At 42.1% G+C, this 13,800-nt stretch overlaps 1 protein-coding gene across 1 annotated transcript in view; it reads right to left on the bottom strand.

Moving 5' to 3' along the window:
• sytl3 (synaptotagmin-like 3) overlaps window positions 1–13,800 on the bottom strand; it is a 189,375-nt gene that overhangs the window by 151,142 nt on the left and 24,433 nt on the right. Inside the window, exons 2-3 of the mRNA XM_078556832.1 lie at window positions 12,823–12,997; window positions 11,655–12,236 (exon numbers count right to left, since the gene is read on the bottom strand). Coding sequence (XP_078412958.1) covers window positions 11,655–11,764 — 110 coding nt within the window. The 5' untranslated portion in view covers window positions 11,765–12,236; window positions 12,823–12,997. The remainder of the gene's footprint in view (window positions 1–11,654; window positions 12,237–12,822; window positions 12,998–13,800) is intronic.

Genomic DNA, 13,800 nt, shown 5'->3' with positions numbered 1-13,800 from the left:
TTGTCTTCTTCACCGCCTGCTGCACCTGCATGCTTACCTTCAACGACTGGTGTACAAGTTATCCAGGTCTCGTTGCACATTCCCCTCTCAATTTATAGCCATTCAGATAATAATCTGACTTCCTGTTTTTGCTACCAAAGTGGATAACCTCACATTTATCCACATTATACTGCATCTCCCACGCATTTGCCCACTCAATCAGCTTGTCCAAATCACACTGAAGCATCTCTGCATCCTCCTCACAGTTTACCCTCCCATCCAACTTTGTGTCATCTGCAAATTTGGAGATTTTACATTTAGTTCCCTCATCTAAATCATTAATATATATTGTGAATAGCTGGGGTCTCAGCACCGATCCCTGCGGTACTCCACTAGTCTGCCTGCCATTCGGAAAAAGACCTATGTATTCCTACTCTTTGTTTCCTGTCTGCCAACCAGTTTTCTCTCCATCTCAATAGGCTACCCCCAATCCCATGCGCTTTAATTTTACATGCTAATCTCTTATGTGGGACATTGTTGAAAGCCTTCTGAAAGTCCAAATAAACCACATCCACTGGCATCCCCTCATCAACCCTACTAGTTACATCCTCGAAAAATTCCAGTAGATTTGTCAAGCATGATTTCCCTTTCATAAATTCATGCTGACTATCTGATTCTGCCACTGTTTTCCACGTGCTCAGCTATTAAATCTTTCTTAATGGACTCTACAATTTTCCCCACTACCGACGTCAGGGTGACTGGTCTATAATTCCGTTTTCTCTCTGCCTCCCTTTTTAAATAGTGGGGTTACATTAGCTACCCTCCAATCTGTAGGAACTGTTCCAGAGTCTATAGAATCTTGGAAGATGACCACCAATGCCTCCACTATTTTTAGGGCCACTTCCTTAAGTACTCTAGGGTGTAGATTATCAGGCCCTGCAGATTTATCGGCCTCCAATCCCATCAATTTCCCCAACACCATTTCCCTACTAATACTGATTTCTTTCAGTTCCTCACTCACTAAACCCTGTGTTCCCCAACATTTCTGGTGTGTTATTGGTGTCCTCCTTTGTGAAGACAGAACCAAAGTATGTATTTAGTTGATCAGCCATTTCTTTGCTCCCCATTATAAATTCCCCTGTTTCAGACTTTAAGGGACCAACATTTCTTTTCACCAATCTTTTTCTCTTCACATACCGATAGAAACCTTTACAGTCAGTTCTTACGTTCCTCGCAAGCTTACTCTCATACTCTATTTTCCCCTTCTTAAACAATCCCTTGGCCCTCCTTTGCTGAATTCTACATTGCTCCCAATCCTCAGGTCTGTTGTTTTATCTGGCCAATTTGTATGCCTCTTCCTTGGATCTAATACTATCTCTAATTTCCCTTGTAAGCCATGGTTTAGCCACCTTTCCTGTTTTACTTTTGCGCCAGACAGGAATAAACAATTGTTGCAGTTCACCCATGCACTCTTTGAATGTTTGCCATTGCCTATCCACCGTCATCCCTTTAAGTAATGTTTCCCAATCCATCATAGCCAACTCGCGCCTCATACCGTCGTAGTTTCCTTTATTAAGATTCAGGACCCAAGTCTCAGAATCAACTACGTCACTCTCCATCTTGATGAAGAATTCTATTATATTATGGTTGCTCATCCCCAAGGGACCAAGCACAACTAGATTGCCAATTATTCCTTTCTCATTATACAATACCCAGTCGAAGATGGCCTGTTCTCTCTTTGATTCCTCAATGTGTTGGTCCAGAAAAACATTCCATATACACTCCAGGAATTCCTCCTCTAAGGTACTGTTACTAATTTGATTTGCCCAATATATATGCATATTAAAGTCACCCATAATTACAGACGTTCCTTTATTACATGCATCTCTAATTTCCTGTTTAATGCCATTCCCAACATCACCACTACAGTTTGGGGGTCTATATACAACCCCCACTAACGTTTTTTGCCCCTTAGTGTTTCTCAGCTCTACCCATACAGATTCCACATTGTCGGAGCTAATATCTTTCCTCACTATTGCGTTAATTTCCTCTTTAACCAGCAATGCAACTCCACAGCCTTTTCCTTTTTGTCTGTCCTTCCTAAATACTGAATACCCCTGGATGCTCAGTTCCCATCCCTGGTCACCTTGCAGCCATGTCTCCGTAATCCCGACCATATCCTACCTGTTTACATCTATTTGCGTGGTTAATTCATCTACTTTATTGCGAATGCTCCTCGCATTAAGGCACAAAGCCTTAAAAGTTCCTTGCTGTCTACCCTATCTATGCCCCTCATAATTTTATACACCTCAATTATGTCCCCCCTCAATCTCCTCTGCTCCAGGAAAAATAACCCCAGTCTATCCAATCCCTCCTCATAACTAAAACTCTCCAGCTCAGGCAACATCCTGGTAAATCTTCTCTGCACTCTCTCTAGTGCAATCACATCCTTCCTATAATGCGGACTCCAGAACTGCACGTAATAGTCTAGCTGTGGCCTAACCAGCATTTTATACAGTTCCAGCATAACCTCCCTACTCTTATATTCTATGCCTTGGCTAATAAAGGCATCACCCCACACTTATCCGGATTAAATTCCATTTGCCACTGATCAGCACATCTGACCAGCCCGTCTATATCCTCCTGCAATCTAAGGCTATCCTCCTCACTATTTACCACCCCACCAATTTTCAAGTCATCCGCGAACTAACTGATCAACCCTCCTACATTCAAATCTAAATCATTTATATATACCACAAACAGCAAGAGACCCAATATCGATCCCTGTGGAACCCCACTGGATACAGAATCTAGTCACAAAAACACCCCTCGACCATCACCCTCTGCTTCTTGCCCCTCAGCCAATTCTGGATCCAATTTGCTAAATTGCCTTGGATCCCATGGGCTCTAACCTTTGTTATCAGTCTCCCACGTGGGACCTTATCAAAAGACTTGCTGAAGTCCAAGAAGACTATGTCAAATTCATTGCCCTCATCTACACACCTGGTCACCTCTTCGAAAAATTCAATCAAATTGGTCAGACATGACCTCCCCTTGACAAACCATGCTGTCTGTCCTTGATTAATCCCTGCCTCTCCAAGTGTAGATTAATTCTGTCCCTCACAATTGCTTCCAATAGTTTCCCTACCACTGAGGTTAGACTGACGGCCTGTAGTTTCCTGGTTTATCCCTTCCTCCTTTCTTGAATAACAGTACCACATTGGCTGTCCTCCAGTCCTCCGGCACCTCTCCTGTGGCCAGAGAGGTATTGAAGATTATTGCCAGCACCCTTGCTATCTCCTCCCATGCCTCACTCAACAGTCTGGGATACATTTCATCTGGGCCAGGAGATTTATCTACTATTAAACCTGCAAGACCACTTAGACCCTCCTCCCTTTCTATGCTAATTTCTTTAATTATATCACAGTCCTTCTGCCTGATTTCCATACCCACGTCGTCCCTCTCACTTGTGAATATCAACACAAAGTATTCATTTAGAACCCTACCTATGTCTTCCGGCTCCACACACACAATACCACTATGGTCCTTAATGGGCCTTACTCTTTCCCTAGTTATCCTCTTACTCTTAATGCACTTGTAAAATAACTTTGGGTTTTCCTTTATTTTACCTGCCAATGTTTTTTCATGCCCCCTTTTTGTTCTCCTAATTTCCTTTTTAAGCTCCCCCCTACACATTCTATACTCCTCTAGGGCTTCTGCTGTTTTGAGCCCTCGGTATCTGCCATAAGCTTCCCTTTTTCTCTTTATCCAGTCCTGTATATCCCTTGACTTCCTGGGTCCCTGGATTTGTTGGTCTCACCCTTTGTCTTTACTGGAATATGTTGGCCCTGTACTCTCCCTATTTCCTTCTTGAATGAGTCCCACTGCTCTGATGCAGATTTACCTAAAAGTAGCTGCTCCCAGTCCACTCTGGCCAAATCATATCTAATCTTGTTAAAATCGGCCTTCTCCCAATTTAGAACTCTGATTTTTGGCCCATCCTTGTCCTTTATCATAACAACCTTGAATCTAATGGAGTTATGATCACTATCTGCAAAACGCTCCCCCACTGATACCTCTACCACTTGCCCGGCTTCAGTCCCTAAAATTAAGTCCAGGACCAGGACTCTCTTGTAGGACCTTCTACGTACTGGCTTAAAAAGCTCTCCTGGGTGCATATTAAGAATTCCACTCCCGCTAAACCTTTCACACTATTACTAACCCAATGAATGTTGGGGGTAGTTGAAATCCCCCACTATTACTACCCTAATATTTTTACACTTCTCTGAAATTTGCCTACATATCTGCTCTTCTATTTCTCTCTGACTGTTTAGGGGCCTATAGTACACTCCCAGCAATGTGATTGCTCCTTTTGTGTTTTTCAGCTCTACCCATATGGCTTCATTTGTGGAGCCTTCTAAGATGTCATCCCTCCTTACTGCTGTAATTGATTCCTTGATCAATATTGCAATACACCCTCCTCTTTTCCCTCCTTCCCTGTCTTGCCTGAAGACCCTATATCCTGGAATATTGAGCTGCCACTGCTGCCGCTCTCTCAACATGTCTCTGTGACAACAATGACATCGCATTTCCATGTGTTAATTTGTGTCCTCAGCTCATTTGCCTTATTTGACAGACTCCTTGCATTAAAATAAATACCATCCAACCTTGCCAAGCTCCCTTGTTGCCTTAACTGGCCTATAATTTCGATGCCTTCCAGGCTCATTTGCTGTTTCTTCTAATTTTGGCTTTGCCTCTTCCCCTGCTGAACCTCCTTTCAGGATCCCACCCCCCTGCCAAGTTAGTTTAAACCCTCCCCAACAGCACTAGCAAACCTCCCCGCAAGGATGGGGTCCCATTCTGGTTCAGGTGCAACCCGTCCGCCTTGTACAGGTCCCACCGCCCCCCAAGAAATGGTCCCAATGTCCCAGAAATCTAAATCCCTCCCTCCTGCACCATCTCTCCAGCCACGCATTCATCTGGACTAACCTCCTATTTCTATACTCACTAGCACGTGGCACCAGAAGTAATCCGGAGATTACTACCTTTGAGGTCCTTTTTTCAATCTGCTTCCTAACTCCCTAAATTCTGCTTGCAGGACCTCATCCCTTTTTCTGCCTATGTCGTTGGTACCAATATGCGCCACGATCTCTGTCTGTTTGCCCTCCCCCTTTAGAATGCCCTGCAGCCATTCAGTTACGTCCTTGACCCTGGCAACAGGGAGGCAACATACCATCCTGGAGTCACGTCTTCGGCCACAGAAATGCCTGTCTGTTCCCCTTACTATTGAGTCTCCTATCACTATTGCTCTTCCCCTCTTTTTCTTCCCCCCGCTGTGCAGCTGAGCCACTCACAGTGCCATAAGCCTGGTTGCACTCCCCAGAGGAACCGTCACTCTCACTGTTTTCCAACACAGAAAAACAGCTCTCAAGCAAGATGCTGGGGATTTCCTGACTACCTGCCTGACATCTTTCTTCTGACTGACGGTTACCCATTCCCTCTCTGTCTACATTTCCGTAAGCTGTAGCGTGACCACGTCTAAAAACGTGCTATCCACGAAACCCTCAGCCTCACGGATGCACCTCAGTGCCTCCAGCTGCCATTCAAGCTCCGAAACTCAGAGCTCAAGTAGCTGCAGCCGATGGCACTTCCTGCACATGTGGGTGGTCAGAGTGCAAGGAGTGTCTAGGATTTCCCACGTTGCAGGCAGTACATAACGTGGGACTGAGCTGCCCTGCCATGCCTCTAGTTGAAAAAAAATACCCTTATTTTAAGTAAGTTAAATTATTTACGTACTTTAAATAAAAGCTAGAACCTTTACCTTTCCTTAGCTTAATCTATTTTAAACTGGAGAAAAATACTTTCGACACCCACCTTGTCAAGGTCATTCAGGATCTTGTATACTTCAATCAAATCACCCCTCACTCTTCTAAACTCCAGTGGAAACAAGCCCAGTCTGTCTAACCTTTCCTCATAAGAAAACCCACTCATTCTAGGTATCAATCCAGTAAACCTCCTTTAAACCTCCTCCAATGCATTTACATCCTTCCTTAAATAAGGAGACCGAAACTGCACACAGTATTCGAAGCACGGTCTCACCAATGCCCTGTATAACTGAAGCATAACATTCTTACTTTTATGTTCAATCCCTCTCAGAAGAAGGATAGCATTCCATTAGCCTTCTTATTTACTTGCTGTACCTGCATACTAACTTTTTGTGACTCATCACTAGAACACCTATATCCCTCTGCACCTCAGAATTATGCAGCCATTCTCCATTTAAGCAATATTCTGCTTTTATGCCCTTCCTGCCAAAGTGAACAACTTCACATTTTCCCACATTAAACTCCATTTTCCAGATCTTTTCCACTCACTCAACCTATCTATATCCATTTGGAACATCCTCATGTCCTCTTCACAACATACTTTCCTATCTATCTTTGTGTCATCTGCAAATTTAGCTACCATGTCTTCACTTCCCTCATCTAAGTCATTGATGTAAATCGTAAAAAGTTGAGACCTCAGTACAGACCCCTGTGGGACTCCACTCATCAAATCCTGCCAATCAGAAAAGGGCCCATTTAGACATACTCTCTGCTTTCTGCCAGCCAGCCAGCCAATATTCTATCCATGCTAATATGTTACCCACTACACCTTGTGCTTTTATTTTCCATAATATTCTTTGATGTAGCACCTAATCAAATGTCTTCTGGAAATCCAAGTACAGTACATCTACAGGCTCCCCTTTATCCACTGCACATGTTACTCCTTGAAAAAACTCCAATAAATTGGTTAAACATGCTTTTGCTTTCACAAAACCATGCTGACTCTTCCCTATTGCCTTGAGCTCTTCTAAGTGCCCAGCTATAACCTCTTTAATGATCAATTCTAATAACCTCCCCATAACTGATGTCAAGCTAACTGGCCTATAGTTTCCTGTTTTCTGCCTTCCTCCCTTCTTGAATAGAGGGGTTATATTTGCTACTTTCCAGTCTGATGGAACCTTTCCAGAATCTAGCGAATTTTGTAAAATTAACATCAGCGCATCGACTACCTCATTGGCCACCTCTTTTAAAACCCTAGGATGTAGTCCATTGGGACTCGGAGACTTGCGAGCCCACAGCTCCATCAATTTGCTCAGTACCGTTTCCCTAGTGATTTCAATTTCACCAAGTTCCTTTCCCCCGTTCACCTCCTGATTTGCAGCTATTACTGGAATGTTTTTTGTATCCTCTATAATGAACACAGAAGCAAAATATTTGTTCATTTCTTCCGCCACTTCCTTATTATCTACAATTAACTCCCGACTGTCACTCTCTAGAGGACCAACACTCACTTTACTTACTCCTTCCCTTTTGTTCTTATGTGCTGAACGTTGGGCTGGGGGTGTCGAATGTTGGGCTGGGGGTGCTGAACATTGGGCTGGGTGTGCTAAGCATAAGAACTAGGAGCAGGAGTAGGCAATTCAGCCCCTCGAGCCTGCCCCGCCATTCATTACGATCATGGCTGATCTCAATTCGGCCTCAACTCCAATTTCCCACCCTCTCCCCATAACCTTTCAACCTGTTACTAGTTAAAAATCTGTCTATCTCCTCCTTAAATTTATTCAGTGTCCCGGCATCCACTGCACTCTGAGGTAGTGAATTCCACAGATTCACGACCCTTTGAGAAAAGTAATTCCTCCTCATCTCTGATATAAATCTACCACCCCTTAGCCTAAAACTATGGCCTCTCATTCTAGAATGCCCCAGAAGGGGAAACATCCGCTCCACGTCTACTTTGTCCATCCCCTTTAGCATCTTATATACCTCAATTAGATCTACTCTCATCTTTCTAAACCCTAGCGAGTATAGGCCTAAACTGCTCAATCTCTCCTCACAAGACAAGCCCCGCATCTCTGGAATCAATCTAGTGAACCTCTGAACTGCCTCCAAGGCAACTACATCCTTCGTCAAGTAAGGGGACCAAAACTGTGCACAGTACTCCAGGTGCAGTCTCACCAATGCCTTGTACAGTTGCAACAACACTTCCCTATTTTTATACTCTATTCCTTTAGCAATAAATGTCAAAATTCCATTTGCCTTCCTTATTATCTACTGTACCTACATACTAGCTTTCAGCGATTCATGCACGAGGACATCCAGATCCCTCTACACTGAAGCATTCTGAAGTTTCTCTCCATTTAAAAAATAAGTCGCCTTTTTATTCTTCCGACCAAAATGGATAACCTCACACTTATCCACGTTAAAGTCCATCTGCCAAATTTTGGCCCATTCACCTAACCTGTCCATATCCATTTGTAAATTTCTTATTTCTTCATTGCAACTTACTTTCCCACCTATTTTGGTGTCATCTGCAAATTTAGCTATAGTACCTTCTATCCCTGAATCCAAGTCATTAATATAGATTGTAAATGGTTGGGGCCCAAGGACCGAAACCTGTGGCCACTAGTTACAGCTTGCCATCCAGAAAAAGGCCCATTTATTCCGACTCTCTGCTTTCTGTTGGTTAGCCAATCTTCTATCCAAGCTAATATATTATCCCTAACTCCATGTGATCTTATCTTGTGTATTAATCTTTTGTGGGTACCTTATCAAAGGCCTTCTGGAAGTCCAGATATACTACATCTACAGGATGCCCATTATCCACTTTGCTTGTCACATCTTCAAAGAACTCTAGCAAATTAGTCAAACACGATTTACTGTTCATAAAACCATGCTGACTCTGATGGATTGCATTTTGACTTTTCAAATGCCCCATTACTACTTCCTTAATAATGGATTCCAACAATTTCCCAATGACAGACGTTAAACTAACTGGTCTATAGTTTCCCACTTTCTGCCCACCCCCCGCCTTTTTTTTGAATAAGGGCATTATATTAGCATTTTTCCAATCCATTGGAACCTTTCCAGAACCCAAGGAATTTTGGAATATTATAGCTAATGCATCCACTATCTCCACTGCCACTTCCTTTAAGACCCTGGGATGTAGGCCATCCGGTCCTGGGGACTTATCACCCTTTAACCCCAAAAGTTTGCTCAGTACTTTTGGGCTGGGTGTGCTGAACTTTGGGCTGGGTGTGCTGAACGTTGGGCTGGGTGTGCTGAACATTGGGCTCGCTGGGTTAGATGTTGGGCCGGGTGTGTTGAATGTTGGACTGAGTGTGTTGATTGTTGGGCTCGATGGGTCAGATGTTTGGGCTTGGGTGGGTTGAATGTTGGGCCGTGTGTATTGAATATTGGACTGGATGTGTTGAATGTTGGGATGGGTGTGTTGAATTTTGGGTTGGATGTGCTGTAACTTGGTTAGGGTTCATTGTTGGGCTGGATGTGTTGAATTTTGGTCTGTGTGATTTAGCTGTTGGACTGATTGATTTGGATCTTGGACTAGGTGATCAGGATGCTGAACCAAGTGAGTTATATGCTGGGTTGGGCTGAGTGGATTAGGAGCTGGTCTGGGTGACTTGTGTGTTGGACTGGGTGACTTGTGTGTTGGACTGTTGAGTTGTATGTTGTGCTGTGTGTCGGTTTGATGGTTAGATGTTGGGCTGGGTGCATGCAAATTGGTTTGGTGAGTCAGATTTGGATAAGGGCAGTATTTGGATGTTGCATTGGATGAGTTGGTTGCAGAACTGTATGGGTTGGAATCTGGGCTGCTGTTTCGATGTTCAGCTGGATGAGTTGTGTATTGGGTGGATGAGCTGCGTGGACTGGATGCTTGGCTGAGTGAACTTGATGTTTGAAGTGTGCAGTGATAGGTGAATTAGGTAAGAAATTTAACCTTCATCTGGTCCGTCTTTGAAACTCCTGTGCCTTCTCTAACAGATGACCTCATAACAGGGTGATCAATGAGTAATCAATCCTGAACTTTCAAAACTCTTCCTGGCAGAGTTACACAGAAGTTGCTTGGTTGTTAGATACAGTACTCCAATGTCATGGACACGTTTCTCACTGAGGTTTAAGTCATCTGTCTTTTGGATGAGACCTTAAACCAAGGCCTACTCCGCTGGGTGTAAAAGGTCTCATGACATTATTTTAAAGAAGAGCAGGGGAGTTATCCCCATTGTCCTGGCCAATATTTATCCCTCAACCAACATCACAAAAAACAGATTATCCGGTCTTTATCATATTGCTGTTTATGGGCGTTTGCTAAACGCAAATTAGCTACCGCATTCCTACATTACAGCAATGACTAGACTTCAAAAAGTACTTCATTACCTGTAAAACATTTGGAGACATCCAGTCGTTGTGAAAAGCACTTTATAAATGCAAATTTTTCTTTTTATTTTCATGCATGTATTTTAAATTTTTCACTTGTCTCTGTTGATTTCATTAATTTAATGGGCAATTTTGTCTACTTAAAACTTATCTTAAGAAATCATTATAATCATCCACATTACTTATAGATTAGTAGGAGCGTAAGAACCAGGGTAGACCTTTTAGCCTGTTGCCTGATTCAATTAGATAGTGGCTAATCTGTATTTTAGCCCCAATTACTGGCCTGTGTTCAATATCCTTTGCCTAACAAAAATCTGTCAATTTCGTTTTGACATTTTCAATTGGCTTAACCTCAACAGCCTTTTCTGGGAGTTAGTTCCAAATCTGCCCTACCATTTATATGAAGAAATGCATCTGGACTTCACCCCTGAATGGCCAATCTCTAAATTTAAGATTATGCCCCTTTGTTCTGGACTTCCCTAGTAGAAGAATTGCTTGCCTCACTCTACTCTATAAAGCACTTTAATCATCTTAAACATCTCAATTAGATCACCCTTCCTATGCTCAAATGAATATAAGCCTTTCCTCATCATTTAACCCTTTAGCTCCAGTATCATACCAGTAAATCTCTAAGTCTCCAAGGCAAATATAACCATCCTGAGGTGTGGTGTCCAAAACTTCATGCAATATTTCAGAGCAGTCTAACCAATGCTTTAACATAACTTCCACCCTTTGTATTCCAGCCCCTTTGAGATAAAGGCAAACATTCCACTTAGAAAACACTCTGATCTATCATTCTTCGGTCAAAATTGGATGACCTCACACTTTCCCACATTAAGCTTCATCTGCCACACTTGCGTCCAGTCTATCTTAATCTGTCAATTTCCTTTTGTAATGTCCTGCTCCCATCTTCTCTACTTACTCTGTCCCTCAACTTTGTGCCTTCAACTGACTTGGATTCGTTTCATCTAAGTTATTGATAATCAGCAAGTTTCCTGAGGTAAATTTAAATTATGCTCGGACTTCTGCAGAAGATCAGTTCCATTTATTTCCATACTGTATATAGCTTAAAATGGCACCATCAACACAGTAATTTGTAAAACCAAACCACAAAAAGAACTGATATCAAACCATCAATCCATTTGATTGGTATCAGTCCACAGATATAAATTAAACAGGTTGCCTGTCACTTGAGTCTTTCATATCTTGCAATTGAAGAAATTGATCTGCCATCAATTTTTCCTGTATAGTACCTTCAAGCTATGGTTTATCATTTGGTCAATACCACAGTGTAATGTTACTTTGCTATCAATACTTTGATGCTAAATGTTGCTTTGATCTCACCATTCATAATTCATCATAATTCTAACATTTTCTTTGATGCATAAGTCATGGTTACCTCACTGCAGCAATGATAATTCTCTTTTGCAGAATTATTAAGATTTTTATGCTACTCACCTTATCCGTTCTCGTTCAGCTTTACGTAGCATTTCATCTCGATGCAGGACTTCCAGAACCTTCTCACGTTCTAGACCTTTGAGAGATTGGATATCAATTTCCAATGCCATTCTGGCATCTATCTAGTGTGAGTGTCACTACTGTTTGACAATTCAACTCCACAGTTTTTAAATGTGTGAGTCAAAACAGGATCCCAAACTAAGGGAAAGAGAGAGAAGTGATTTTAATTGTGCAACTGTAGTAGGCTCGACTTCTTACAATTGAGTTGCGTTTACGGCTTGACAATTTGATATCAAATTCATCTCCAGCGTATTCCTGTTTCCAGTTCAAAACATTTTTTCACGCTTTCCCATTGCCACTTCATAAATTGATTGTGCCTTTTTCTTTTCAGCCTGATACTCAAAAGTTATTCTCTCTCCAGTAACTCACAAGTCAACAAAATGCCAAACTTTGATCCTTGGTCAGTACTTTTCCACCTTTAGGAACACAGTGAAGTGCCACATTCTTGGAGCAACATCCAATTTTGACCAGCCATTCTTTCATGTATGATGTGTAATTCTGAATCATAAGCAGCTTTGGATCCTACAACAAGAACAAGATATAGCAGCTATCAGCCTGATGTATTCACCATTGATATTTTTTTGAGTTGAAACTCAGGTTATTCTTTCACGGTACCTACTCATCAGAACTTTGTCCCTTCAACTGTACTCACTGTAGATTTCGTTAGCACTTAATGGACTAGCAAATTGAATATAACTACCTAGCTGACATAGTGTTATTCACCAGCTATATATCTAGTCATAAATAATTTCTACCAGTCACATTGTATTGGAAAAATAATTTTAACTAGTTGCAAACAGTATATTGACTATATTAAATTAACAGTCATTTCCTCTTTGCTGTATGTTGATTCTATATCCAGTTCTTATGCATTCCTAAGAAATGAGGTAACACGACCATAGTGTTTTATGTTGATTTCTGAGGATGAACCTGAGCCATGGAGGTAGATTGGAATTTATTAAAAACACAGTGCAACCAATTTGCAGTTGGTGTTAGGAAAGCTTTAGGAAACATTAATCCAGGACAACATTAACAGTCACTTGGAAAAGTATAGATTACTTAAGGAAAGTCAGTATGGATTTGTTAAGTGCAAATCATGTTTAACCACCTTTATTAACTTTTTTGATGAGGTAACAGAGGGTTGATGAGGGTATTGCAGTTGATGGGGGCTTTGACAGCTCAATCCAGTTCCTATCAGACATGGCCTAAGAGCACAAAAGTGAGTAGAAAAACACCAGCATCCATCATCTTGGTAAAATCAGGCCATTCTGTCAGTTGATGCACTGCAATAGAATGGAGGACTATTATCATAAACTCATTGATACAATTATCAGGTGTGCAGTAGGACATCCTCCCATAAATCACAGAATGGTTACAGCATAGAAGGAGGCCATTTGGTCCATCATGTCTGCGCTGGGTCTCCGAAGGAGCATTAAACACTCCCTGGCCTTCTCCTTGTAGCCCTGCACATTTTTCCTTTTCAGATAATAATCTAATTCCCTCTTGAATGCCTCGACTGAACCTGCCTCTACCACACTTTCAGGCTGTGCATTCCAGATCTTAACCACTTGCTGCGTGAAAATGTTTTCCTCATGTCACCATTGCTTCTATTGCCAATTACTTTAAATCTATGCCCTCTTGTTCTCGATCCTTCCGCCAATGGAAACAACTTTTGCCTCTTCACTCTGTCCAGAGCCCTCATGATTTTGAATGCCTCTATCAAATCACAGAATCTTAATGGCACAGAAGGAGGCCATTCGGCCCATTGTGTCTGCACCAGTTCTCCAAATGAGCATTATGACTTAGTGCCATTGCCCTGCCTTTTCCCCATACCCCTGCACCTTGTTTCTATTCAAATAATCATCTAATGCCCTCTTGAATGTCTCGATTGAACCTGCCTCCACCACACGTACAGGCAAATCTCCTCTGAACCTTCTATTGTCCCAGGAAAACAGTCCCAGCTTCTCCAATCTATTTACGTAATTGAAGTTCCTTAAGCCTGGAACCACTCTCGTGAATCTTTTCTGTGCTCTCTCTAATGCCTTCACATCCTTTCTAAAGAGTGGACCCCAGAACTGGATGCAAT

Source organism: Cetorhinus maximus, chromosome 14 (genome assembly GCF_964194155.1).
Source record: "Cetorhinus maximus chromosome 14, sCetMax3.hap1.1, whole genome shotgun sequence".
Classification (NCBI taxonomy): Eukaryota; Metazoa; Chordata; class Chondrichthyes; order Lamniformes; family Cetorhinidae; genus Cetorhinus; species Cetorhinus maximus.
This window is presented reverse-complemented; position numbering and strand designations above follow the sequence as displayed.